The following is a 27,685-nucleotide window of genomic DNA, read 5'->3' on the forward strand; positions in this document are numbered from 1 at the left end:
TTCCCTGCTGCCTGTCCAGTCTCTGCAAACCCCTGCCCTCCTTCCCACCTCGGGGCCAGGGCAGCACTAGCAGAGGCCAGGCATCGAAGCAGCTTTACAGATGCCAGCACTGACTTTATTGATGCCTGAGATTCAGCTGTACTGGAGATGGGGGAACCAGAGTCTCCCACAGAGAGTGTGACCTGGTGCCCTCTGCGTGGGTGCCTCAGTGAGCCATGGGGATGGAACTGATGCTCACAGGCCAGCAGTTAGCCAGAGGCGATGGCTTAGCCACTAGCTCCCTCGATACGTGGTGTAGGACCATGGGCTCAGCAGCAGAGGCACGTGGAACCTGTGTGTCTCGGCGATGGTAAAAACAACCTGAGAAGCAGAGAAGGCACCAGAAGAGAGTGAGGGGCCTGCCTGTATGTAGTACACTGCCTGTATGTAGCCCAGACTGTGGGCAGGGGGGAGGAATTAATAAGCAGGGCAGGAGCCCCAAGGGCCAGCTGGAGCTGGGTGGAGCTGGAAACCTGGCCAGGGCTGTGGATGGGGCTGAACCCTGCCCAGAGAGCCCTCAGCTTAAGGAACCCAAAGGATCCACCCTGGATGGGGCCAGGTGACTGCCTCTGTCCACAGGGGCTGAGTCACTTTTGGCCCCGCCCCCCACCTCACCCAGGAATGGTTGTGTTGTGGTAAAGTCCCTGGACACCTTTCCTCTGGGAGCTCAAAGCAGATGAACTCATCGTCTGCCACTGCCCTGGGAGAGGTGGGAGGGGTAGGACTAGCCTGACCACTGTAGGAACCTGGGTGAATCATGGGCCTCCACCCCTCTGGCCCACCCCTGGCCCTCACCTCCACATATGGGTAGAAGCTCTCCTGCCCTCTCTTCTTCCAGTAGCCCTCGGTGTCAAAGGACAGCTTGTAGGTGCCTGGCTTCATCGGGCCTGGAGGCAGGAGCCCTGGGCAGCGGCCATCTGAGTCGGTGTAGCTGGGGAGCATTGAGGGATGGGGAGTGAGAAGTTGCCTCTGCCTGGCCCCCCAGGGTCTGCATGGCCAGTGGCCTCAGACCCCCCCACAGCCTGAGTCACTGGGAAAGCCCCCTAGCAGGACCATCTAGGGCCTGGGCTCCTGAAGCATCTCAGGGATACCACTGCACTGACTTTTTAGACAGAACTCCCAATATATAGGAGTAGAAAACTAAAAAAAAAAAAAAAAAAAAAAAAATCCTCCCCTATTTTATGAGCAACAATCCTTTTACATTGGCATATTTCTCCCAGATTTTCTCTATACATAACTGCTTATTTATAGTTAGGGAAATACTCTAAAATGGATTATACTGTTCATACTATTTGATAACTTGTACTTTTCACTTAATCTATTGTGTGTGGCTTTCTGGATCAGTAACTGTACCCAAACCACCATCTGCACGGTGGCCTGTTTCCACTGCACCAAGTGTCTGCATGGAGGGCTCTGAGGGCCTGTCCCTTGGCTCACTGATCAGTCCCCAGTCACCTCTGGAGAGCTCTCTCACCAGCTGTACTTTCAAGGTTCTGTCCTGTGACTGGAAGGAGCAGCAGGGACCCACACAGTGTATGGGGTTAGGAATGGGTCTCTACTACCCTCCAGAGCGAGCCACTCCCATGTGACCCAGAGGCCCAGCTTCTGTGAAGGATGGGGGGGCGGGGCGGATGAGTTCCATGTCCTCAGGCCCTGAACCTTTGTGGCCCAGCGGCCCATTCCCAACACTAGAGGGAGCCTGCCTCCTTCAAGAGGCTCACAGGCAGCCCAAGCACCAGCGGGGGTGGGGGGCGGTGGCCGGGGCGCTTGGCTTGCATCAGCAGAGCCTGAGCCTGGGGCCAGGGCCCAGGGCCTGCTCAGGGGCCCAGCACTGCCAGGTGAGGCGTGGGATCCCAGCTTTTATTTGCTTCTTGCTGCCTCAGTCTCCCCATCTGTAAAAGGGATAATTATGGCACCTGCCCACAGGCTGTAGTGAGAATAAGAACAGAAGTAAACTGCCTGTTAATCACAGTGACAATGAGGTCTTTAGATTAGGCCTTAGGCCTTAGCCAACCCTGCTCTCAGTGAGAGGTACTGGGGGTGTGAAGCTGTCCACGGCCCCAGGCAGTGGTCAGCACTGCCGTCTGCCCTCAGGGTCCACACTCACTGGCTGGCTGGGTCTTCTCCTTGTCTCCTGACTGGGGAGAGGTGCTCAGGACTCCTGTCCCACCCCAGACTTCAAGCTTACCTTTTCTTCAGCTCTGTCCACTGCTGGCCATGGTCCTCGAGCCTGGACAGACGGAGGAAGAGGCCCTGAGCTGGAAGCCCTGAGGCAGTGTCCAGCACATGTGTGGTCAGTGGGCTGCTGATTTGCTCCATGCCTCCGCCCTGAGCCGCAAGAGAGGGACAGGAATGAGTGCGTGGGGCCCAGCCTTATGTCCACATTGGCTTGGAGACAGCAGCCCTAGAGTAAACAGCCCTGGAGTATAGAGTTCACAGTGCTGCGGGACCCTGGAGGGTGGGGGTGGGGATGAGGTGGGGGCTAGGAATTGCTGAGTCAGCCACGTGAGGCTGTGGGGTGAACACACTGAAAAACAGTTGAGACAACGCTGGCCAGTCCCCCACCCCGCCACACTAACCTCTACCAGAGCGCCCTCCCCTGCACCCAGCCCTGCAGAGCATCTCCGCCCGGAGGCCTCCCCCTCCGGCCGGTCCAGACCCAGTCTCCTCATCCTCCCGGAGTCCAGCTCTCTGTCCCCTGGCTCACGGGTCACCTGGGACCTTAGCCCCCTGGCCGCTGCCGAGGAGCCAGGGGCGCAGTGTGCATGCCGGCCCCCTACCTGCGAGGAGCCCAGGTGTCGCTGGAGCGCCCGCAGTCTCGGGGCGGCCCCGGAGCTCATCCTGCCAGAGTGGGAGGTGGTCCTGGGGCGCAGGCACCTCCCCGAGCCCGCCCTCGTCCTGACCCTGGCCTCTCCCAGGGCCTAAGAGCCACGTGTCGGACCAGACCAGGTAGGGGGGCGCGTCCTTCAGGCGGGGAGGGCAGGTCCACCTCGGGGTCCACCAGGGTGTCCCAGGGGCTGCGCTGCAGGGCTCGGGTGGGGCGACAGGGGTGCACAGACCTGCGGGGGCTGCAGAGGCTCCTCCCAGGGCCGGAAGGGTAGTGGAGCGCACCTGCGGGAGCTGGGGCTCGGGGCGGGGCGCAGGGCTGGGGGCGGAGCGGGAGGTGGGGCGCGCGCGCCAGCTGGACTCTCCCCCGGAACTACTGGGGTTTTTCTGTTGTTGTTGTTTTTCTTTTTTGTTTTTGTTTTTGTTTTTTTGTTTTTTTTCCCCCTTCCCTGGGACACTAAGAATTTTGATGGAAGCCCCTCAGAGGGGGCAGATAGATTTTCCGGTACTAACTGCCCCGAGAGATCACATGATGGTGCCTCAGTTTCCTCTTCTGTAAAGTCGCAGCAGTAATGACTCCCGAGGTTCAGATGAAGCGAAGCTTCCCGAGCTGTCGCTCTTGTTGCACTACCTGCCCGTGGTCTTACTCCCCTCTAGCCCTCCACCCCTAAGGAGGCTCTACACACTACAGGTTAGGGCTGGGCTATGCAGTAATGAGAAAAGTAACAGCTGAGTATTACAATTATATACATATAAAACATTTTAGGTAGCATAAATTAAAATAAGGACACTCTTATATTTAAAATCTGGAAAGGTCTACACCATCGTGTTGGTTGACTGGTTGTGTTGCTCTGGATATGAGAACTTTTTTCTTCCCATCAAAGTGCATGCATTTTCTAATTGCTGGATAGTGAGCATGGGGCATGTATAGTTTAAGAAGCAGCCCCTTCCAAGGTGGGGAAGGAGACGCTCCTAGCAAAGGTTGGGAGTGTGCTGGTTACACCTACTTTGGAGGTAATTAAGAAATAACTTTGAGATTTAAACACATATGATGTTTGGCTGGTATTATGTTTATAGGAGATAATCCGAAACAGATGGTCCCACCTGTTTTTTCAAACACCCATGGGTACAATAGACGAGAAATAACCACTGTCTCCACTGGCGACAATTAAATAAATGGCCACTGTTACAGACCAGCACGTTCTGCAGTCCATTAAAAGAATGAAGCCCAATTGTGTGTAAAATGAACACTCCTTGAGTGGGAGTAGTGGCGAGGCATTAAACAGGATGTAGCAAGGTGGAGGCATCTATAGCTTGATGCTGTGAATGTAGCTTCAACTACATTAAAAAGAGTCACTCTCTTCATCCTCACAATAATCTCATGATGTAGGTAGTATTATCCCCATTTTATAGAAGAGGCCCAGAGAGGCTCTGTAGTAGGATATTTTCTAGTATGATACACAGAAGACTTATACCAGTGACCATCTCTGGGATGAGCAGTTCTGAATACGGTTAGTTGTTACCCTCTTACTCCCTTTCTAGAGACCTGACACTCTGCCCCAGGAGAGAACTTCGTGGCTGGGAGAGAGTGGGAGAGCAGGGCCTCTCTGGGGCCTACTTCCCCATCCTGCATCCACCCAGACAGAACTGCAGTGCTTAGGATCCCTGCCCTTTTCACAAGAGACTTGAGACCTTCAGCCCATGCCTGGCCTTCTGGCACTCAGCCCTCTCTGAGAGCCAGGATTATCATTGGGACATTGCATACTCTGGAAACTTCTCTAATGAGAAGATGACAAGGTCTCTTTTGGCATCTATAGGCAAATTAGAATAAGGTGCTTCTTCTTCAAGACCCATATCTACCAGAAAATTGTCATAATAAATATTCAAATGGTCCATCTTTGGATTCAAAGTTATAATAAAATATGAAAACACTTGAAAGTGATAAAAAAAATTTGTGTTTTTAAAAAACAGTGTTTTTGGGGATCCCTGGGTGGTGCAGTGGTTTAGCGCCTGCCTTTGGCCCAGGGCGCGATCCTGGAGACCCGGGATCGAGTTCCACGTCGGGCTCCCAGTGCATGGAGCCTGCTTCTCCCTCTGCCTGTGTCTCTGCCTCTCTCTCTCTCTCTCTCTCTCTCTCTGTGTGTGTGTGACTATCATAAATAAATAAATAAATAAATAAATAAATAAATAAATAAATAAATATTAAATAAATTAAAAAATTTTTTTTTAAAAAACACTGTGAGGTGTAACTTATCAAGTCAGTGCACAATCTGAATTGCTATATACAGTAACTTGCTGTTTGCTGTGACAAGGCTGGACACCCACCTGGGAGGTCATTTCTGTAAAGGGCAAAGTGTTTGGTGAAAGATCCTGGTGACCCAAACTTACAGCCTGAGACTCTGGTCCCCTCTGGCAGATGTCAAGGCAGTGTGAGTCTACTCCTGGGCAGTCTATGTGAGAGAAAGTGAGGAGCAGGGTCCCGGTGCCCGTGGCAGGAGGCTGGCCTAAGGAAGGAATGAGACAGAGAAGATCAGACCCTACAAATGTGTGAGCTGCCGCATGTCCTCTAACTTAAGTCTCTTGTCGTCTGCTGTCCCCCCAGAGCCCCAGAGCCCCATTTCTCATTGGCTCACTGATCCAGCCTGAAAAGAGTCTACTTGATCTTACCATTTATCTGACTCCAAACAGAGCTTCTTCAAAGAGCCCTGAGTATTCACTGGGTCCTCAGGCCTGGGTCTAGCACCACCATTTATGGGTACAGCCTGCCAGGTGCTGGGGGTCACAGGCAATGTAACCTGAAACTATGTGTATGCATGTGACAATGCATGTGAATGTGCATGTCTGAGCTTGTGTATTGTGCTGTGTGGATGTGAGCATGCCTGTGTAGGTATGAGGTATGAGCATGTGAGATGGCACTGTAGGGTGCACCCTGTCCCTTAGAGGATCTGGGGGCAGAGCCTGTTACTCTTCTCAGTGCAGATGGTACTGTGCCCCTGGTCACCTTTGCTGGAACAGAGCATCCAGGCTGGACCCCTGTGTGATTCAGCCTCACTCAAGCCATTCCTCACCCCCTGAGATGCTGGTCCAATCATTTAGTCTCCTCAAGTCTACATTTTCAAGAATGAAACAGGTAAGATAATACAGCCCCTCCTCTTTAGTTTCTGGTAAAGATGTGTTGAGATAATGTACACACAGCTAAGCCACAACATGGAGCATAACTTGCATCAGAGCATCACATCAATGGAGGGATGTGGCCCACAGATGAAACATCCAAGCCCCTACCATTGTCTGCTGCTATGACAACAGCTGAAAATGTTTGGGTTTTCATGTCCTCCATTTGCAGACTGGCTCGAGTGGAAATGACACCTGTTTCTGAGTTGATGTCCAACCGATGGCTTGGGTCGTCCCATATCTGGTACCTGAAAGGGATACACCCTCATTCTCATCGGGCTCGGGCCATGTATCCCCCAACCACCCTCCCAGGGCATAATGAGTAACTGGGTGCTGACAAATTTAAGTATTTCCTCTGGCTGGCACTCCAGGCACATGGCTGGATTTCTGCCCTGGGGGTCTTGGGCAGGTCTGGGGGAAGCAGGCCAAATCACACCTCTGGTCCTACCTGATTTTCTGAGACTGAAAGCTGTCTGGGTCCTGGGCCCTGTACGATGTGATTTCCTGGCCCACACCAACATCCTTGGGCATTTCCACCATCTTTGTCGGGGGTACAAAGACAGGAGCCTCATTCACGTCAACCACGTCCACAGTGACTGTGGCTGTGGATGTGGAAAGAGATGCCAAGGGCACCTCATTCACCACTGTCACATAAAGCGTGTATTGCTGCGTGGTCTCAAAATCCAAGCCCTGAAGAACACAGCAAAGGGGAGTCAAGGGAGTCAGGCACATAGCTTTTGGGGACTTAGCACAGCAGGCCTCCCTTTTGCTGGTCTACAATAGAGCGCAGGCCCTGGCTTGTGACCCTCTGCTGGTACTGAGGGAAGGTCATAGCTTGGTATGGCAGGGCGGAAGTGGCCTGGTAGAGAGTACTCTGTGCTCTCTGCTGAGCTGGCTCTCAGATACTTCACACTTTGCATAGCAGTAAAGAGGTGGACTGTGGTTAAGATCTTGGCTCTGCCATTAGCTGTGCAGCACAAGCTGGTGACTTTGCTTCTCTGGCCCTCGGTTTACTCACCATCAAATGTCCATAATTACAGCGCTTCCCTGATGGAGTTGGTGTGAAAAACTGAGTGTTAGTGTATAGACAGCCTGTGGTACTTACTGAGACTGTGTGTTAGCTCTGTTTTCTTATCCTCGGACCTGTGAGGCAGTGGTGTGCCCTGAACAGGGTCCCCAGGTGGCTGGCCCAGAAGTCAGCTGAAATTGGATCCCTCTGACTTAGGCCTCAGCCCCAGCAAGGCATGTGGTTATTCCCAGGAGTCAGTTCGCCCCCTAGCACATTCTCAGATTTGATGCAGGTTGGTAGGTAAATGTTCTGGGGCATACCCTTCTGTCTGCACACTTGTCTAGATGCTCCCTTTGGCCTTCTCCATGCCTATTCCAAGTGTCTCCATATTTTGAGGCCAAAAGACCACATTTGTACAAAGAGCAATAAGTGCCTGCTCCCTCCCCAGCCTCTTGAGAAAAAAATCCTCCCAGCCCAGCAGAGGTTCCTGGGACTGTCCTCTTCCCCCACAACTCCTTCCCTCCCTGTTGTCATCTTCTTCTTTTTAAAGATTTTATTTATTTGAGAGAGAGAGACACACACAGCAACAGAGAAAGAGAGAGACAGAGAGAGAGAGAGAGCGCATGCGCACAAGCAGGGGAAGGGGCAGAAGCGGGGAGAAGCAAACTCCCTGCTGAGCTGGGATTCCCAACATAGGACTTGATCCCAGGACCCTGGGATCATGACCTGAGCCGAAGGCAGGTGCTTCACTGGTGGAGCCACCCAGGGGCCCCCACCCCTCTTTTCTTGTTTTCCTCTCTCTTTTTGATAGCTCATCTTCCGTTTTCTGGGGAATGGGGAGCAGATGGCTCCAGGCCCTCTACCCACTCTGAAGACTATGGCTTTGGGGACCTGGTTTCCTGCCTCTAGGGGTAAAGCAACAGCTTCCAGCATAAGGGAGGGCAGACAAATGTCTCAGGCAAGACGATTCCAAGGCATTGCTCAGAAAGACTCGAGAGCCTGAGCCTGTCCTTTTTTTTTTTATTTATTTTTATTTTTTTTTCTGTCTGTTCTTAAGACCCCTTTTCTCTCCCTCCTTCCTGTCCCCCCTTCCCCCTCAGGGCCCCTCCCAATTTGAGGGGAATCCAAATGAAGACACCTGTCCCAGTTTAGCCCTATGGAAACATCCCAGATTAGTGTTTTTCTGGGAGAAAACAGGCAGAGCTTCTGAGCTCTAGGGTGATGATGTGACCGTTTTGACATAAGGACTAGAGAGGACCATCATCGCAGCAGAAAGTCGTCACTGGGAAGCTGCCATCTTGGTGTTAAGAGTGTGGTGTCTGCTTCTGTCCTGTCCCAGGACTAATAGATCATGGCAGCCATCTCCTCAGAGCTCATACCCACCTTGGCTGTTTTCAAAAGGCCGTCATTGGTCTCAGGGTCCGTGGTGATAGTAAAGAGGCCACCTCTGTCATTGAGGATGGAGAACACTGCCTTCCATGCTGGGGAGCCAGCAGCGTCAGCATCTTTCACGTACAGCCTCACTATCCCTGCATCCACCTTGTTCTCAAACACCTGGCCCGTGTACTGCAAGAGAAGGACACGGGCACTCATTCCTGATGTTCTGTGTGGGGACTTGGGAAACAAACAGCCTGTGCCAGCCTCACAGACTCCACTATTCTTAAGCAAGATGGGCCACGGCGGGCAGTCTTTTTCTTAAAGTGGGTATATGTGAATCTAAGCTGAGCACCTGCAAAGGCCCTGGATGTACATGGAGGCAGTGGGGCTTCCAACAGCTCAGTGTTTTCACCCTGTAGGCAAGGGGCTGGAAAGCTGACACCATGTCTCCCAAGCTCCCGCAGCTTCAGTCCCAGGTGTGTATCAGCTGAGGAGAATGTGTCCCTGTTGACCAAGTGCATCTACCCCGGGCTCTATTCTCAGGTTGCAGCCCCTGTCAGTAGATAACTGTAGCCGTCAGCCTGGCAGGCCCAGGAACTGAGCAAGAAGTCAGACCTGGAGTGGCTCTTCAAACCTGTCCCTTGCCCCTCCTGTCCCTTCTGATTCAGTCTCCATAGGGAGCAAGTGTCTGTGTCTTAAGTCTGTCCCATGTGACTGTCAGAATTGCTATGCTGGAGCACCTGCCAGGCTAGACCCTGACTCCAGCTCTAGTCACTTTGGGAGTGATGCTGGCTTTATCACTCAGGAGGACTATTTGGATGATATGGGAACACCTACAACTGCCTCTCCATTTCAGTTTAGGGATTACAGGTATGTGGACCTCTGCCGTCCTCTGTCTCTTTGTATCCTGGCCTTTCTTTCTTTCTTTTAAAGATTTATTTATTAGAGACAGACAGACAGACAGACAAGCTGGGGGAGTGGCAGAAGGAGAAGGAGAAGTAGGTTCCCCATGGAGCAGAGAGTCTGATGTGGGGCTCGATCCCAGGACCCCAGGATCATGACCTGAGCTGAAGGTGGATGTCTCACCCAGGAGCCCCTATCCTGGCATTTCTTCTTGGGAACAAGTGACAGAGAAGGATGGACTTCCTAATTGTAGCAGGTCAAGCAATAGCAACCTTCTGAGTTCAAACAATTTTCTCAATTATTTTTAGGGTCTATCTCCCAGAGTGGAGACAGTATGCTGAGATCAGACTGGTCTGGGTTCAAATTCCTGCCTATGAATTCCTGTGAGCACTGTACATTACTTACTGTGGTCCTCACACACCCTCAGAAGACAGAATTACTGCCCTCCCTTCATAGAAGATAAACACAGGGAGGTCAGATGACTTCTCCATTTCACTAGGCTGTCCGATCTGTATCACTCTCAGGTGATATTAATCTGCTTGGCAGCTCTGGAGGCAGGTGCTACTGTCACCATCGATTTTGGAGAAGGGCACAGAAAGACTAAGGTCACAGTCCCAGGACTGAAAAGGGGACGCTTGGAACTTGGTTCCAAGGGCCACTGCCTTGAGCACATCCCTGGACTTCATGCCAGGGCTCTGGCCTATTTCCCCTGAGAGAAAGCAGCTCAGCCACCATGAGGACAGAAGACACACACTAAAGAAGACGAGGCAAAAAGAAGGAAGCTGTGTCGCAGTGTTGCCACTGGTCTGCCCAGCAGCTCGGGCCTTCTGTGTCTGGATGGTGTTACAGGGAGCAGTAAACCAGTCATGGTGCTAAACCATTCTTGTTGATTTTTCTGTTCATGTAGATGATAGCATGCCTATTTCATGAGGCTGAGATCATGCAGGGAAGCTGTGAGGCACACAAACAGCTCAGTAACTTGGAATTGACAGTTGTTCTTGGTCTGTTGGCAGCCCTGGACAGCTACAGATACCTGTGTCCCAGCGAGAAGTTACTGGTCTAGCTGCTGAGCACTGAGAGCTGGGAGGTTCTTGCCTTGCCCTGAGGTGCTGAGGAGGCGCATGTGGGACTGCCCATTGGGGCCCCACTGAGGCATCGGAGATAGACTCATCACAGGAAGAGTGCCACAGCCCATCTTGAGAGTCCTCCCAGGCTATTGTGATGGGGATTTGTGGTTGGAACTCGGAGACTTTGAGCCCATTCCAATTGTTGCCTCGACTGAGAAAACATAAAGGCACTTGGGACCTTTCTTTATTGAGGAAATATTGACAGAGTCTCACCAGGTGCACTGACGGGACACAAAGTGACAAGGGGTAGGGACAGTCCTAACACCTAAACAAATCCAACATTTTCAGATGGTGATATGAGCTGAGAAAGAAATACGGTGTGCTGTGCTGGGGGGTTACAGGCAATGGGCTTGAGTATAGTCTTCTCCAAGAAAGAGAGAGAGATGCTGAAACAGGGATGGGACTGGCATGTTGAAGGACCGGTGAGGAAGCAGAAAGGCTGGAGCTGGGGTGGGGGGGCAGCTGAGGGATGGGACCAGAGATGGAGCCCCTTCCCTGCCCTCAGGACAACCACATCTTGTCTGTGTCATGGACTCCACCTTCCACACTCATCTGCCTATTCCAGTCACCACAGGCCCAGAGAGGGGTGTCTGTGCCCCGAGACAGGGAGAGTTGGTCAGTGTGACCCAAAGATGTCCAGAAGGTTCTAAAATGCAGTCAGACTGAGATCTGAATCATGATACTACTGCCCAACACAGTAACACACAGATCACTGTACAAAGGTCATGAGACATACACCAGGTTTTCCTGGACTTACCGAAGTGGGGCTGAAGATGGGAGGGTTAGGGTTGCTCTGGGTGACTGTGATCACGGCCTTTGCTCTGCAACTTAAGCCTTCACCTTGGAGGTCAGCAGCTTGGACTGTCAGGGTGTATGCAGGAGCACTCTGGAGACAGGCGTGTAGCAGTCAGCACTGAGGATTATAGATGTAGGTTTGGCTCATCCACCCAGTGGCACTCAGAGAGTAAATGTGGAACGCCAGAGGCAGCAAACCCCTCCAGTAAATGACCGGCTTTCAGGGGCAAGGGTCCTGTCAGGCACTCAAGGGGAGACTTGGGTCACCATTCAAAGAAACAGACTTTGGATAAATCAGACCATCCCCTCCCAATCAGACCCAGGAGGAGAGTTTCCTGGATTGGGATCTGATCAATATATATTCCCAGTCTCAGCACTAGGCCAGGGGGTCCTGGGACCCCTTCATTTATGTGTGGAACAGTTATGGAGGGTGTGATGTTAGTACTCTTCTGTTTCCACCAGAGAATGTGGTCTAAATTTGTGGGAAACAGAGTCATTTCATTTTGCTCGTTATATGAGGGGTCTTGAGAGGATCACATTTGTAATTAACCCCAGTGATACCTTAGGGTTTACTATGCCCAGGGCTCCAACAGCCTGCCTGCACCAGCAAGACCCTATCTGTAGTAGATGCCTCTTCTGATTGGTCAGGTGTCTGTTCTGATTGGTTAGGAACCTGCATTGATTGGCTGGTGCCTGTGCCTTAACCGGCTGAGACTAATTTACATGTAACTGCCACACCTGCTGGCTCCTGCTACTCCCTGACCTGTTGGTCCAGCCCAGGATTGAGCACAGAGATGACTCCTGTTTGCCGGTTGATAGCGAACATGTTGGAGTAAGGTACCAAGGGATCTTGGCTGAGGATGGTGTAAACAATGGCTGCATTGTAGGTGTTCTCGTGGTCATCCACATCTGTTGCGGTGATTTGTAGCACGGATGTTCCTACAAGGACAAAGGGGACAAGAGCTGTTAATCTCAGAGCTAACAACTGGCAGGGCAATACAAATTAATATCAAAATCTAAAATTAAATATGTTCCTTTTTTAGTCTATCACTATACTTATCAAATGATATAAGTTCTAGTTCAAATAATTCAGCAAATTATAATAATTTCTAGATGATTTGTTTACTTTTTCCAGAAATCTTCAGGGCATCTTTAAAAAAGTTGTATTTATTATTTTTGTTTTTAAAAATTTATTTATTATTTAAGTAAGCACTACGCTCAGTGTGGGGCTCCACCCCACGACCCTGAGACTGAGAGTCACAAGCTCCTGGGCCAGCCAGGCGCCCCAGGGCATCTTTTCCAATTTTTTAAAAAAGTTTTTATTTAAATTCCAGTTGGTTAACATACAGTGTAATATTAGTTTCAAGTGTACAATATAATAATGCAATGCTTCCACACATCACCTGGCGCTTATCAGGACATCTGCCCTCCTTCATCCCCATCACCTGTTTCCTCCATCCACGCCTCCCCCACCCCCACACACAACCTCCCTTCTGGTGACCAGCAGTGTATTCTCTATAGTGAAGAATCTGTTTCTTGGTTTGCCTCTCTCTCTCTTTTTCTCTCTCTCTTCTCTTTTGGGGATCTTTTGACATGACTGTCATTGTGGGGTCCTTGTCCCTCATGAACATGGATGCTGAGATCTGCAGGTGCTCAAGGGGAGGGTGAAGTGGCTGTTTTATATCTCATCTGTCTAGCTGTTTGATGGTTCTTAGGCCTCTCTGTCCTTCTTGGTCCCCTGCCATTGTCAGGGGAGTCCTGTCGACAGAGACCAGACAGGACTGGAGCCAAGCACACAAGCTAGATGGAGAGAAGTGCTGGGCAAAGGTGGGTGGGGACAGTGCAGCCTCTGGAGTTTGGTCTACCGAGATAACCTGAAACATGTGTACCTCATGTGGGTGATCAGAGTACAACTGGCACTGGCTGGTGAGCCCTGGTTTGTTGTAGGGCCAAAGGCAGCATGAAGATAAAAAAGAATGAGGAATAAAGCATTAGTGGCTGCTAGCGGCCGGCCAGGAAGGAGAAGAAAGAATCCATCACAATGTCCTTTCATATGAAATACCCTGTGATTTTTTGTTTCATTTATCTTCAGTTCCAGAGAATGAGGACCTCAACATCCATTCCCAAAATGTCAAGTTAGAAGCCAGGGACATGTGGGCCTATCAGTGTTGCCTATGATACTATCATGGGATTCCACAAGTTTAATGTCATGCCTGGAAGTCCAATAACCATTCAATGTGTAAGTAAGAGCCAATTGAAAACGGAGTGTCCCCTGAATCAAGAATAATCAGTCAGGTTCTTGTTTGCAAGAGCATGAATTGGGAAATTTGTAGGGAATCCATCAGGGAGAAATGGAAGCTAAAGCAGAAAGGAGGTGTAGAGGAAGCTATGAAATGAGAATGGCCACAATATGGAGGAGGGTCTGTCTGGGCACCAGTTATAGAGATGCAGAAACCAGCAATGCAGACAGGATATAGATACAGAAGTGAGGCAACCGGTGGGCGTTACCTGGACAGTGGTAGACCCATGATCCCTGCACTTCTTGGGCCCAGAAGGACCTTGTTGGACCTCCTTTGTGGGGTCCTTTCCACCTGTAGCCCTCCTTAATCCAAACTCTCTTGAGTAAGCCCGAGGGAGTCTCTGATGCTTGAACATTGCCCACCCCTCAACCCAGTCTTTACAATCTTTCCCTTTTCATCTCCAAGTGGAACTCTTCTGTTCACTGGAACTCAGGATGTTCATCTCCTCTAGTGTTTATACTTCAGTTTCCCAAATTCTTTATATTTTCCCTGAATTTACTGGCATGTCTCACTAAAACCCTGTATTGTTCTAATTCATCTGGATGGGCTCTTTCCATCACAGACCCCTCAAAGACTGCCTGGGTGAATTCGGGTCTGTTGTCATTCTGGTCTGTCACTGTGATCACAATCTCCAATGTATCCTCCACAGCATTCCCAGTTGAAGACACAGCATGAAGGAAAAGCTGAAAAGCAATAAAAGTACAGCAGGGGCCTGTGGGGGCCACCCTAGCCAGTGGGTAGCTGTCCCACAGAAAGCTCATTACAGTGAGAGCCCACTTCCTACCTTAATCTCACACTTCAGTGCCTAGGAGTCTGAGAAAGCAGCACTGACCTCAACCTTGGTCATGTCACTAAAGATTGTGTCTGTGTCACCTCAGGTTTCTCTGATGTGATGCTCAGGGCAGAGTGCTAGCTGTCATCCTACTCACTCCCTTCTCCATAGAAAGTGCCTCCGCTGGGCACATTGCCTCCCATGCAGCTGGGTGGGACTGACGGCTTGGTTTCTGCAGTCTGAGCCCCTTCTCCCTTACCGGGTAGGAGAGGTGGGCCAGCTCTGAAGGAAGGCAGTGTCCTCGGGAGGAGAACAAACTGAGGCTTTATTTGGGCCTCCATTTCCCTCAGAGGGGTGTGGTGGAGAGTCTTCTGGACAAAACACCCCAGAGAATTATATTTAAAGGATGCTCAGCTAACATACATCAAGAACTTAGCCAGAGCTTGATATCATTCAAAATGCTTCACATACATTAATCCAACAGCAAAGGGAGGCTGAGGGTGTCATGACCATATCCATGGACATAGAGTAAAGAAGTGTCAGAGCTGGGCTCTACCAAAGGTTGTATGACTCTGGGTCCTACACTCTTAACATTTAGAGATTATCTAGAATATTCCAATCTAGAGTCTACTTTCTGTCTCCCTGCTGCACCTTGGTCTTTGCCGCACAGGTCCTGTCTTTCTCCCCTCTAGAGCGGGAGTCTTCGTGATGCGTCTTTGTAGCTAACAGTAGTGGCAGAAACCATAACAACAGCCTACATCTCCCTGCAGTGCTGCTTGCTGTCTTCTCTGAGCGCAGAAGCTTGCATCTCATGGAACCCTCACCCCAAAAAGTCTTGGAACTTGTCCACAAGTGCACAGCTAGTTCTTAAGTGGTAAATCCCAGATCTGTACCCACCTCTGCCTACCTTTCCCTCTTAACTGTCAAGTGTGACACGTGGAATATAACCTTTCCCACTTAACTGTCAAGTGTGACACCTGGAATATAACACCTGGAATGTTCAAAAAATGCTTCACGAGTAACTCCAAAAGTTAGATGGTTGTCTGAAATATTTAGAAAATCAGATGGCTGCCCTGATGGGAACCCCCCACTCCCCCGAAGCCACATACAAGACACTCACAACATAGTGGGATTTTTTTTCTCTGTCCAGGGGCTTCGTCACTTTCAGCCATCCTGTTTCTCTGTCCATGATAAACACGCCATAAGGAGGTTCATCAGCGCCTGTGCCAGTGATGCTGTAGAAAACCTGGATTTCCTTGTTCTTGTTAGATTTGACCTGAAGGCAATACAGAAGCAGAACAACCCAAGAAGGACCCCAGTCAAGTGTAAGTCCCTCTCCGTAGGGAACTCTAGGATGAAACCAGAGTCCTCCCTTTGCAATACCTGAGCCACCATCTTTGGGAATGGCCCTCTTTCATTCTCTGGGATGGAGATGGGAGGGACAACCCAGTCTCTCTTTTGCCTCTTGAGACCGAAGCGGGCATGAGGGAAGGTTAGCACTTCCATCTGGTATCCAGCGTGAGCACCCTAGAAGGACAGGAAGTGAGGGACCATAGCACAGACCTAACTTCAGGGAAGCTGGCTCTTATAAACACCACACTGACCTGCTGGAGGGTCTCATTGCCATGCTGATCTTTCACCCCCAACCCCAGCTTTTGAGGTGTCTTGGGAGCCCCCTCACTGAAAGGCATCCTCTGGGCAAAAAGCTGCAAAATCAATGAGAAGGAGGTTAAAAGCACAGGGGACAGGCTTTGGGACAATGCTTGGGGTCCAGCCTGTGTGTCGGCACTCAGTGTCTTGTTCTCCTATGCTGCCCAGAAGAACAAAGGCCTCCACCTCCACCATGGCCTTCAGGGTTTCCCAACACCTTCCCCTGAGGGGAAGGCTGAGAGGGGGTGCTCTGTGATATCATGGGAGGGGTGAGATGGAGTGAACATCTTCTCCCTAAACCCAGGAGATCAGAGAACTTTCTTAAGCCCTGAATGTAGTGCATGTTTTAATCTACCAAAACTAGGCCAAAATCTGGTATAAAACCTCTTTTTGGAGACACCTTTCATGTACAACGACAGGGGGTTGGTTCAACCACAGCCCAATCCTGGTTATGATGTAACAGGGAAAACTGCAAGAAAAGTGCTCAAGATAGTTTGTGCAGGGAAAGAAACAGGTGAGAAAGGAAGATAAGGGCTCAGGAGTGTTTGTAAGAGAAAAATGTGCAGGTGTCCAAGTGTGTGTGCACAGTTGCGTGTGATCAACAGATGTTCCCTCTGAATAATGGAATTATTATACTGGGTGGTTCTTATTTTATGTGTTTTCTTAATTTTTAAAACCATGACAACTGCATATTATCAGGAAAAACCCAATAAGTTATTGCTGTTAAGTAGGAGAGCTTGCAAATTAAGATATTAAAGTACATATATCAGAATGTTATAGGATTTTTCTCTAGGTTATGAGATTAAGAGCCTCTTAAATTAAAATGTATTTTAAAAATTCTTTAGTAAATTTTGAGCAGTTTGATCTTTTTTTTTTTGAAGATTTTATTTATTTATTCATGAGAGACACAGAGAGAGAGGGGCAGAGATGCAGGCAGAGGGAGAAGCAGGCTTCATGCAGGGAGCCCGACATGGGACTCTCGATCCCAGGACTCCAGGATCACACCCTGGGCCGAAGGCAGGTGCCAAACCGCTGAGCCATCCAGGTATCCCCTCGTTTTTTTTCAAGTGTGCTCCACACCCAGTATGGGGCCCAATGTGGCACTTGAACTCCCAACCCTGAGATCAAGACCTGAGCTGAGATCAAGAATTGGATGCTTAACTGACTGAGACAGCAGGTGCCCCAAGCAGTTTGGTCTTTGAAACAGCATCTGTGGGTGACATTCCTCCTCAAGGGTTCTCAGAGGCTGATTCAGATACTGGCTCGGCTAATAGGACTGGGGCCAGACCTGCGTGCAGCCAGACAAGGGAGAGTCCGAGGGTCAAAGACAAATTTGGTCAATTTCGTATAAGTTTACCCTTATGTGCTGCTTGGGCCCTGGTTAGACTTGTCCCCACCCTCTCTGTGGAAGGGGCCTTGCTGTTCTAGGTTCTTTGTTAACCGTCCTGGTGAGTGACAGCCTCACCCGTCCAGCAATGGTCCTCAAGCAAGCCCTCAGTGTTCTTACCTGGGTGGCAGACAAGAAGAGCAGAAAGCAGGTGGGACCAGCCATAGTATAGCTGTGGTGGCCCCTGCAGTCACAGAGTGGTGTGTGATGGGGATCGCTGGCCAAACTGCCTGGTTGTCTCAGCCCCTGATGTCCCACTGCCCAGGGACTATCGATTGTCCATGGCAACCACAGTGTGTGTGTGTGGTGGTGGGGCAGGTGCTGGGAAGACAACAGGTGCAAAGATCTGCCATGTGTTACAGGAATAGGGCGGTGGCCTCAGCTAAGGGCTTCTCAGATGTCTACCAGGGTACAGAGACTCGGAAACCAGCCAATGTGAGGTATTCCTCTGAGCCTCCTCTTCGAAAGGAGGATAATGACTGCTAGCAGCTGATATAAACACCTGGCTAGCTCCCTTGCATGCTGTGACCTGGGAACATGTGAGATAGTGAGGACAGGGTGAAGTCACTGTAGGTATCATTCACTGGCATTTTCACAGCACAGGTCAGCCCTGTTCTATGAAGGTGGGACTTCACACAGGTGGATTGGGTGGGGTGGGGGAGCCCTCTTGTAGGCTGGTGGCCACACTGGGAATGGGGTTTGTTGCTGAAGGGGAGGAAGAAGGAACAGACAGGTGTCTCCTCATCTTGAATTGGTAAACCTCCCAGGGGGAGTTCCAGGTCAGTTCTGGGAGGAAATGGAGGCAGGAATCACCTGGAAGTTTATGGGTTCTCCTTCCACTATATTACAGTTGTGAGCTTCTCTGCCAGCATGACCCCTAACCCTGTCCTCTGCGATGGTTCATGCTTAAGTCACAGAACACTGAGGGTTCAGGTGATTTCTCAGCCTGATGCTGTATAGGGAAGAGAATCATCCCCTCTCTTCTTCCCATAGGGAAAGAAAGACACCAATACGCACCTTCCTTTACAAAAGCATATGGGACCAGAGAAAATGGTAATGAATATTTATTATTGAAATCCACATTGCTGACATAGAGATTCTTTACAAGCCTGGTATGGGGGGAGGGACAGAAGGATCAGTGTTCCAGGTCATGGGGTTTGGGTGCCCCTCACATGGGCCACTCTCCTTTTGGTATCTCCTAGGAGTTGAGGTTCAGAATTCAGCCTCACGAAGCCATTCTAGCAGGAACTAGACTGAGATATGCTTCCCTCAGAAGCAGGGGGATGGGGTGTGTGGATGTGGAGCTCCTGCACGAGTGAATGTGGTAGCGGCCCTCATTCATTGTACTTCCTGGAACACCATTGCCTCCTTTCTGTATTGGAAGTGAGTTCTGGTTCTAAGAAAAGCTGTCAGCAGCCTCATGTTACCTGCCCAGTAGTGGAGGTAACATGCTTACTTAGTGTTCACTTCTAGTCTTGCTACCTGCTGTGTCCATGGGAATTCTGTGCTTCTGGAGGCACTGTGGATTTTATTTGTGGATGGGTGGCCAGGAATGATTGATGTTGTGCGTATCTTCCCTGCTCCATTGTCCTTTCAGACTTCACTTATTGTACATAAGTTTAAAGATAAAATAGCCAAGAGTTTCAGGATAGCCACGGCTGTGCATTAAGCCTTAGAGGGTCCAGGCACGAGCTGAGCTGTGGGCTTTGTGAACGCTCTATGTGGGTGGGACAGTGAGGAGGCTCAGACTCGCCGATGGTACGTCCAGTTCCTACAGATGCTGAACAGAGTCTGTTCTCAGCAAGGGGGGCCGAGGTTCTCATTTCACAGGTTATTGTCAGTACTGCCTTCCTTGGGCTCATGGGAAGGGCAGCGGCCTGGAGGGAGATGGACCCACCCACTTTGCATGCCTGACCTCACACCTCCTTCTCAGGGCTAGCTGAGTCTGCAGAGAAAAGAGTGGTGCCTGTCCAGTCTCTGAATCTGGCTCTCTGGCCCCTACCCTCTCTTTGTCCTCCCCTTGGGCAGCACTAAAGCCCTTAAAGAGAGGGGTGTTGAAAGTTGCACACGAGAGAACAACAAAGAGGGGGGACTTGTATTCTCATCATCTCTGTGCCAGATTCTGCCCATGCTTACTCAACTTTGAACATCAAACCAAAGGCTGGGGTTAGCATTCCCATTCTCCAGATTATAAAATAGGCTGGCAGAGGTTGAGCATCTTGCCCTGTCACACAACTGGTGAGGGCACAGCTGAGACTTAAACCCCCTATAGTCTGATATGGAGCCCATATGCTGTGCACCTTGAGATGCCAACCCTGATGGGAAAGCAAGGAGTGGGAGAGAGGAGCTGCCCTAGAATGAGCCAGGCACACAGAGGTGCACACACACAGTACACATATATACACACATATGCACACGTGCTCTCTCCACCCCCGTGTTCATTTCTGAAGCTACAGAGGTGGGTGGGAGCTAGGAGAGGAACCAGGAGAAGCTCAGGGAGGAGGGTGGCAGCAGAGGGCAGGGGTCTCTTAGGGGAAAACACCACACTTACCATGAGACCAAGATGAGACCCTGATGAGAGTGTGTCAAATCCTAGATTTCTCTCCTTAGCCCAGAATTTGATTCTTCAGTGCTCTACCCAGATTCACTCCTGACTTACACCTTTCTAGGGCTTGAGTTTTCCTGTGGAGACCTGGGCTAAGAGTATGAATTCTCTGGCCCTGCTGGACCCTTCTGCTTTCAGTGATAAGCGGGGAATGAAGTATGTGATGTGGACTTCAGATTGATATGAACACAAAATTTATTAGAACAAGAGGCCAAAAAACCATGGAGGGGATTGGTGTCCATATCCCCAGAGAACTTAGGGAATCTTTCCCTGTTTGTATACTTGATCTCTTGTCCTGAAAGTAGAGGATTTCTTTAACCAGTTATATGTACTCTGATTATATTCTTTGGGAGTGTATGCACTCAGTAGGCTTCCTCTAACCTCCCTCAGAGCTGAGGTGGAGTGTGCAGTGGCTACATTTGTTCTCCAGTAGCTGAGATGCAATTTATTTCTTTTATTTTTTTAAAGATTTTATTTATTTATTCATGAGAGACACACACAGAGAGAGGCAGAGACACAGGCAAAGGGAGAAGCAGGCTCCATGCAGGGAGCCCAATGTGGGACTCAATCCCGGGACCCCAGGATCACGACCTGAGCTGAAGGCAGACGCTCAACCACTGAGCCACCCAGGCACCCCGAGATGCAATTTATTGACGAAGCTCTAAGTGTGTCCTCTGGTGTGTGCTGAGAGTTGACCTCTTTGTAAAGCCTCGTCCACATTCCCTGCAAACATAGGGCTTCTCCCTGTGTGTGTTCTCTGATGTATGATAAAATTTGTTCTGTGTGTAAAGCCTCGCCCACACTCCCTGCAAACATAAGGGTTCTCTCCCGTGTGTGTCCTCTGATGTCTGCTGAGATGTGACCTATCATTGAAGCCTCGCCCACAGCCTCTATATTTGACTCTTATAATTCTTGTCATTCCTACCCCCTTGAATAATTTGCCTGTGTCCTCTGGATTCAGTTTCTGTGAGCCTGCGCTGGGCTCTTCCTTCACTATTCCCTCACACGTTGTTTGTCCTTTGCACGGGGTGGAAAAGGCCCTTGAAATTCTTCTCTGCCTTATACTTTTAGGCAAAGGTTTGAACCTTTCTTTGCCCTCTTGACCTTTAGCTCTGTCATTCCAGCACTGTGGATCAGAATGTTGCTGCTGCTGCTGATTCTGACAACCTGGGCATGCATCTTTTGGTAGGAAATGTTCTCTTACAGATATTCGTGGGAGGATCTGAGAAGGGTGATTGTGTTCCAAATGCTGGCTGAGGAATTTCTGACTGAAGAAGGCCAGAGAGCAGGATGGACATGGATGTATCTCTGGGTTAGGTTCTGCTGAAAGAGGAATTTTTTGGTCAGGTAGATGTTGACAAGACTGCCTATGTTGTATGCTTATTTTCCTGGTAAGGCCACTCTAGTACTCATTTTCATTGTGTAGACAATGCAAGTTCTGTCCGCTGCCAGGTGTTCTTTCACTTTTTCATTCAATTTTTACTTACTACATCTCCTTACTAAATCCAGAAAGCCTATATCAAGAGCCTTTTCTATGTATTGCCCAGACTAGGTACCTTCAAGTAGCATCAGAGGCAGCTTCTCTCCTTATATAGATGGAAGTAGAGTGACCTTTCCCCACAAACAAGTACCTTCTAAGTCATATGACTCTGTGAAAGTGTCTGCAGTGATTTTATTCCTTTGAGAGGCAACAACTCTCTTGATGACTTAAGATGGAATGTGTGAGTAAATATGAACTTGAATCTCCCCATTTAAAAAGATATAGTTAATTGGGGACCAATATGTGTCTGGATCTCTATCAGAAAGTGGAATTTAGGTTAGATGAGACAGAGTAGTTCAGGTCTCATGGACTAAAGGGCCCTGGCTTCTGCTGCCCCAGTTAGATCATAAATTGCTTCTCTTTTAGTTTTCCACAGATTTCCACAGATCATAATGTAAAAACATACCCTTAATACTGTATTTATTTCATTCATTCTTAGCCCATTTCAAATACAATAGGAAGTCCTGTTTCAAAATATTTCCCCAACCAATTACGGGGATATATATCACACCCCTGACTGCCATCCTCTGCCAACCCACCATCTCCTCTCATTTAAAGATGAAGTAATCTCGGAGGGGATTCCCTACTACAGTCTTTCTCCAAAATTAACCAGAGCATCATCTAAAAACAGAGAACATGTCACTCTCCAGTTGAAAACTGCACAGTTGTTCCATGTCATTCCAGAAAATCCCCAGTGCGTGGGCGTGGACCATACGCTCTAGGGCATCTGTGTATCTACCTGGCCTCCACTCTTCCCCTCTATGCTTCCTCCATCCAAGTGGGTGCTCAGCCACATACCACACACTCCACCTCTCTTGTGCCTCAGAGCAGCTGTCCTAGTGGGCCCCCTCTGCTTGGAATCCTTTGCTCACAGGTGTTTGCACATCCCACATGTTATCTCCTGAAAGAGCCCTAACCTGTCCAAACTCTGTCGCACCCCTCCCCTCTGCCACTGGTCCCCAGACACTTTCCCAGGATAATTTTTATTTTCAAAGCACTAATTACTGTGTGATGTTATGTACACATATGCATATGTATATGTTTCCCTCATTCATTCAGTCATCAGCTGCTGAAGGGCAGTAATTCTGAAAATCTCGTTCAATCTGTATCTCCAGCTTCTGGATGGCTATCTGGCACAGAGTAGGATCTCACATGACAGCTAACTGAATTATGAGTGAATACAAACCAACATACACATATCATTTAGAAATACTGAGCAAATTAAGAAGAAAGAGCTAAAAGGGCAGAAGAAACTGCCTTGGTGAGAGAGCTGGTAGGTGCTTGAAAACTTGGTTTTTGCCTCTAAGGTGGTGTTTTTTTAAATCAGCATATTTGTTATATATTTTGTGTATGAAGTACTTAAGAAATCAGAACAAAAATTAAAAATTTAAAAATTGTTCCTAAGAGTCCAGTGTATAAGAAATGAAGCCTTATTTCTGGAGCATCTGAATTGCAATTGTACTGACATTAGACAGGATTTTACTCTATTTAAGAGCTGGACTGTGGACATTGCCAAGGAGAATTTTTCCTTTTCTTTCGGTTCTGAAGAGCCAGTGCTGCCCACCTTTCCCTGCTGTGAGCTCGCTTTTCCACTTGCTTCCCCACTTGATGCCCGGCTCCTGGCCGTACTCGTCCCCGTACCAGACCAGCAGTTCGCAGCTGGCCTGATGACCCGGCAGGTTCGGTAGAATATCTGCCTGTGATATTGAAAGGCCACTAGTTCTGCTCCTCGTCATCCCCGGCACAGTTCACATACCTGGGAAAGAGGACCACAGGAGATAAGTTCCCACTACCTGTCAGATCCACCTCTGATGCTGAAGGCTTCCATGCTGTGATGCTGCCCACTCCCCCCACCGCTCCTCAGGGAATGGTCTGTTCACACTTAAGCCTCCCTCATAGTATCATGAATTCCTATCTCTGCATTCTGCTTACTGCCCTCAGCCTGCCTAGAATGCTTTCCAAGGTTGCCTGGTTAACCATTTTCCAAATCCCAATTCCAGACTTCCCACCACCTTGATTAGTTACAAAACCCAGTGGACATGTAGTTTCTCTAAACTTTAAGTTCTGTTTTATACCATAGAACTGTTGCTTGATCATAGACTCTGCTTCCAGATCACTACACATCCTTCCATACTCAGACCAAGTCTGTCTTCCTTTGAGAGGCCTTTCTCCAATATCCCTACACTGTACCTGAAGCATCATTCACGTGCTTCCTCTGAGTTCCCACAGAAAATTGGACCCCTGGGTGGCTCGGTGGTTGAGTGTCTGCCTTTGGCTCAGAGCATGATCCCAGAGTCTCAGGGATTGAGTCCAACATCGGGCTCTCTGCATGGAGCCTGCCTCTCCCTCTGCCTATGTCTCTGCTTCTCTCTCTCGGTCTTTCATGAATGAATGAATGAATGAATAAAATCTTTTAAAAAAAGAAACTTAGAGCTCTCTTTGATCACAATAATAGAGAAAAACAGTATTTTATTCACATAATGGATTCCCTGATAACATGTGAGCCCCTCAAGGAAAGGGGCTGGATCATGATGCACAGAAGCCTGTGGCCATACTGCAGCCTATTTCTACACCATCTTCAGAACCGGTTCTATTAGAACTTCGGCTAGGATGAGCTGCTGCCCTCACATATTAGAGGTTATCCCTACATTGTATACTTCTTGAAAAATAAGGAAATTATAGTTAAATATTCCCAAGATCAACTGTCTACTGTCTATCTGCAATGTCCTCCATAGGACATGAGTTGTATAATGTGTTTAAGTAATAAACTCCACTATAGAACATAGTAAGTGCTTATATATTTTTTATTTTTTTATTTATGATAGTCACACACACACACACACAGAGAGAGAGAGAGAGAGAGAGAGAGGCAGAGACACAGGCAGAGGGATAAGCAGGCTCCATGCACCGGGAGCCCGACGTGGGATTCAATCCCGGGTCTTCAGGATCGCGCCCTGGGCCAAAGGCAGGCGGCAAACCACTGCGCCACCCAGGGATCCCAATAGTAAGTGCTTATAAATGTTGGTTAGATAAAGTGTGAATCTAGTATTCCTCATGAATCTAGGCTCTTCGGGGTTGACTCTGCCAACACACTGTGTCCAATTTTTATCCAGCATATTTTGAGGACATATACTATGTTGTCTCCTTTTTTTCCAAAAATATCTCTAATGAAAAAGCATTACATGATGAAAAAAGAGCAACAGAGGATTGAGGGAGATCATTGAAGGAAGCATGGAAGGAAGGAACGGAAAGAAGGAAAGGAACATAGGGCGATGAATGTCCTCTCTGGAACTCAGAACCCTATTGCCCTTACCTCATCCAGTTTGCCCAAGAGTTATCCTTTCCATCCACATACTCATAGCAGTTTCTCCCTTTGGTGATCTGAGTTTGAGAAAGAGAAATTAAAGACATTTTGTGTGTGTGTGTGTGTGTGTGTGTGTGTGTGTGTGTGTGTGTGGAGATAACAGGGAGTATTTTACTCTCCTGTGGTCAATGCTCTTTCAGCCTGCATGGGAACAATCCCTAGTGTGCTCCTTAGTCATCATCTACATATTTGGATCACTTTGTCAACCCAGAGCTGGGGTTCTGCAAGGGAGGAGCCTCCTATTTGTGTCTGTACTACTGTGTTCCTTCTTACCAACTCTGATCTTCAAGTAGGAGTTCCAGGTTCATGCAAAGTCCACTCAGTACATAGAGCTAACCATGTTATCCCCATCCACATAGAAGGTGATGTCTTACCAGTCCACAGGAGGGATGTGGGAGGCCAAAGGATGGGGGAAGAAGTAGATTATTCTCAACAACCAGGAGTATCCGCTGTTGGCTGCCTCTTCATCTTCTGTGATTTGGCCCTCATAGGGGCCAAAGTGTAGACCCAATGGCAGATCGGATGCCTCGTTCCATACTCCAAGCCCAGCCTGAGGGATGCTTGATGTTCTGATTCTCAGACCAGGGGGCAAAGTGAGGGCTGAGTGAGTGGGTTATCCCTTGTCTCTTCACTGTCCTTTACAAATGTACGGGGCCCATGAACAGTACAACTGTCAATGAAGAAGGTCTGACACTTCTCACAATCTGGAGGTGAGAGCAACAGGGATTAGGAAAGGGCTAGTACATGTTCCTGGACCTAAGTAGCTTCAGAAAGAAACACTCACTCAGCCTGTACTAGTCACTAGAGGAATGGAATGATTTGGGGACCCAGTGACAAGACAAAGTTACTGTATCAGGAGAGAACAATTTTCTCTGAGAGTGGGCCAAGGTGGTCACTTACAGAGGTAGTCATCATCCTGGGGCTCGCTGACCTCTTGGTATGCAAGGCCCTTTCTTTCTTGTAGGCTATACATCTTTGCTTCAATATCCTTTCTCCTGAGTTCTGAGTTGGAAAAGAGTACGTGAGCGAGGTTGGTGGGATCTGGAGTGTTACTCCCTGTTTTGTCAGAAAACATGAAATCTCCAATAAATTATGACTTGTCCTTCTATATACTCTGTTCCCTGCCCTCCCCAAACTGTTCAGAGAGTAAGACTCCATATTGACTATAGATGGATAACTCATTTTAGTTTCTTCCCATTATCAGGTTAATCTTGCAATCTTTCCTCTTAGAAAATGGTTCATTCACTTATTTTTTCATTCAGTAAATATTTTTGAGGGCACATTATGTGTTAAGCATTGAACATGGGCCTGGGCATTCACCACCAAGAAAGTATGGTCTTTATTATCACTGAGGGATTGGACAACGTGCATATGTCAATTATTTTATGTTTAATTTAATGCTTTCAAACAATACATGAACTATGTATCCTTATCTTCAGTTTACATATCAGCATTCAGGAGCCCAGATAATTTATAAGATTTGTCCAAGTCCTCAATGTTAACTACCAGATCTCAGGTTAGTCTAGCTTAAACCCAGGCCTAGCCAAAGTCTATTCCATATACCTACATTGTATTCATTAACCTTCTGGAGGACTTGGAGGTACTAAAGTCCTTATATTATTTTTTTCTTACCCAATTTTTGTCTGGAGTGATGTCCAGAGGTACTTGCTTTTCCAGGAAGGGACACTGATTTCTGCCCCTGCTCTGGGCTACTCGTGTTCAGCAACTTGGCTGTTTCTGACAATTCCTTCAAACTAGATTTGTTACTTAATGGCACCCTGGGTATTCCCTTCAATATGAGAGTCACATATTAAAAGAGAACATGCATTTTTTTAGTCCTTTAAGGCTTATGATGTGTTTCCATGTGCACAACTTTAGTTAATACCTCAACAACTCTTGGCAATATCTGGGGAGTCTGAATACTAGAGGGAAAAGAAAGGGCATATGTGGGTATTGAATTAAAGACTAGAACTCATGGTTTAAGGCTCTCTCCTTTTAAATTTCTCAAATTGCTCCATAAAAGTGAGAGTGAGGGAGAGAGATTTCTTGGGAAGACTAGTTGGAGAATCAACAATGTCTATGAAACAAGACAGTGAGGGCTCGTGGAGGAGAAGAGAGGATCTTCTATAAACTAGTGGACATATGGGCAGCCCGGGTGGCTCAGCGGTTTAGCGCCAACTTCAGCTCAGGGCGTGGTCCTGGAGACCTGGGATCAAGTCCTGCACTGGGCTCCCTGCATGGAGTCTGCTTCTCCCTCTGCCTATGTCTCTGCCTCTCTCTCTCTGTGTCTCTCATGAATAAATAAATAAAATCTTTAGAAAAAAAAACTAGTGGACATTTGATGGAGAAGGAAATGTAGGCAAATGGAGGGAACAGTATACATCTGGAAAATGAAGTGATAGAATGGAGAGAAAGGGAAGGAAACAAAGAAAAGATTGGCAGAAATGTATCTAAGTAATAATAATAATATTATAATAACAATAATAATAAAGGCTGCTAAAGTTGCCACTTGCCATACCCAGGAGAAAATATTTGGACTTAGATTAGCTGGTTCCTGTCAATTCTGTTTGAATAAGCTATCTCTCTTCTGTTTCCTGATCCATAAATTGGTATATGTACTAATTCTTAATGTTACAGTGAACAGAAAACATTATAGTAATTATCAAATTGTTTTGTGAACTATTTAATATAGTATGAATGTGAGATTACAGTCCCGATATCAATTTACTCCTTCAATTGTCCTCATGTTTAAAATCTAAATCAAAGTTGTTACTTTGAGCATTCTTTGATTTTTTTACTTCTAATTTAATCTGCAAATGT

At 48.3% G+C, this 27,685-nt stretch overlaps 2 protein-coding genes across 4 annotated transcripts; both read right to left on the bottom strand.

The window, feature by feature from the left end:
- Nucleotides 1–93: 93 nt before the first annotated feature.
- LOC129497665 (5-hydroxyisourate hydrolase-like) lies at nt 94–3,171 on the bottom strand. 3 transcript variants are annotated; one of them, XM_055306693.1, is made up of 4 exons: nt 3,099–3,171; nt 2,228–2,367; nt 835–970; nt 94–360 (listed from the first exon to the last, which is right to left on the bottom strand). In XM_055306693.1, exons 2-4 carry the CDS (start codon nt 2,356–2,358, stop codon nt 274–276), a joined length of 354 nt encoding a protein of 117 aa, XP_055162668.1. In that variant the 5' UTR covers nt 2,359–2,367; nt 3,099–3,171; the 3' UTR covers nt 94–273. The 3 variants fall into 3 exon arrangements, with proteins under 3 accessions (XP_055162668.1, XP_055162667.1, XP_055162669.1); XM_055306692.1 differs by lacking the exon at nt 3,099–3,171 and adding an exon at nt 2,820–3,092; XM_055306694.1 differs by lacking the exon at nt 3,099–3,171 and adding an exon at nt 2,699–2,801.
- A 1,440-nt stretch (nt 3,172–4,611) lies between these two features.
- LOC129496858 (cadherin-1-like) lies at nt 4,612–23,237 on the bottom strand. The gene is made up of 13 exons (XM_055305226.1): nt 23,066–23,237; nt 21,166–21,284; nt 15,924–16,025; nt 15,703–15,846; nt 15,440–15,595; nt 14,088–14,230; nt 12,011–12,188; nt 11,210–11,338; nt 8,429–8,611; nt 6,485–6,726; nt 6,148–6,284; nt 5,254–5,369; nt 4,612–4,761 (listed from the first exon to the last, which is right to left on the bottom strand). The coding sequence occupies exons 1-13, from the start codon at nt 23,235–23,237 to the stop codon at nt 4,612–4,614; spliced, it is 1,971 nt and encodes a 656-aa protein (XP_055161201.1).
- Between the last annotated feature and the right edge of the window lie 4,448 nt (nt 23,238–27,685).

This window comes from Nyctereutes procyonoides, unplaced genomic scaffold, assembly GCF_905146905.1.
Source record: "Nyctereutes procyonoides isolate TBG_1078 unplaced genomic scaffold, NYPRO_anot_genome, whole genome shotgun sequence".
NCBI classification, from domain to species: domain Eukaryota; kingdom Metazoa; phylum Chordata; class Mammalia; order Carnivora; family Canidae; genus Nyctereutes; species Nyctereutes procyonoides.

What these genes read in the sequence shown, in the direction of transcription:
- LOC129497665 (XM_055306692.1), bottom strand. Translation starts at nt 2,879, where the DNA reads ATGAGCTCCGGGGCCGCCCCGAGACTGCGGGCGCTCCAGCGACACCTG. An exon ending in GACACCTGGGCTCCTCGCAG is followed by an intron (nt 2,368 to 2,819) that starts GTAGGGGGCCGG and finishes CTTGCGGCTCAG; the next exon opens with GGCGGAGGCATGGAGCAAAT. An exon ending in TGGACAGAGCTGAAGAAAAG is followed by an intron (nt 971 to 2,227) that starts GTAAGCTTGAAG and finishes AATGCTCCCCAG; the next exon opens with CTACACCGACTCAGATGGCC.
- LOC129496858 (XM_055305226.1), bottom strand. Translation starts at nt 23,237, where the DNA reads ATGACGAGGAGCAGAACTAGTGGCCTTTCAATATCACAGGCAGATATT. An exon ending in CCATCTTCAGCCCCACTTCG is followed by an intron (nt 8,612 to 11,209) that starts GTAAGTCCAGGA and finishes CTTCTCTTGCAG; the next exon opens with TACACGGGCCAGGTGTTTGA. An exon ending in TGTCATAGCAGCAGACAATG is followed by an intron (nt 5,370 to 6,147) that starts GTAGGGGCTTGG and finishes TTCCTTCCTTAG; the next exon opens with GCCAGCCTCCTGCCACGGGC.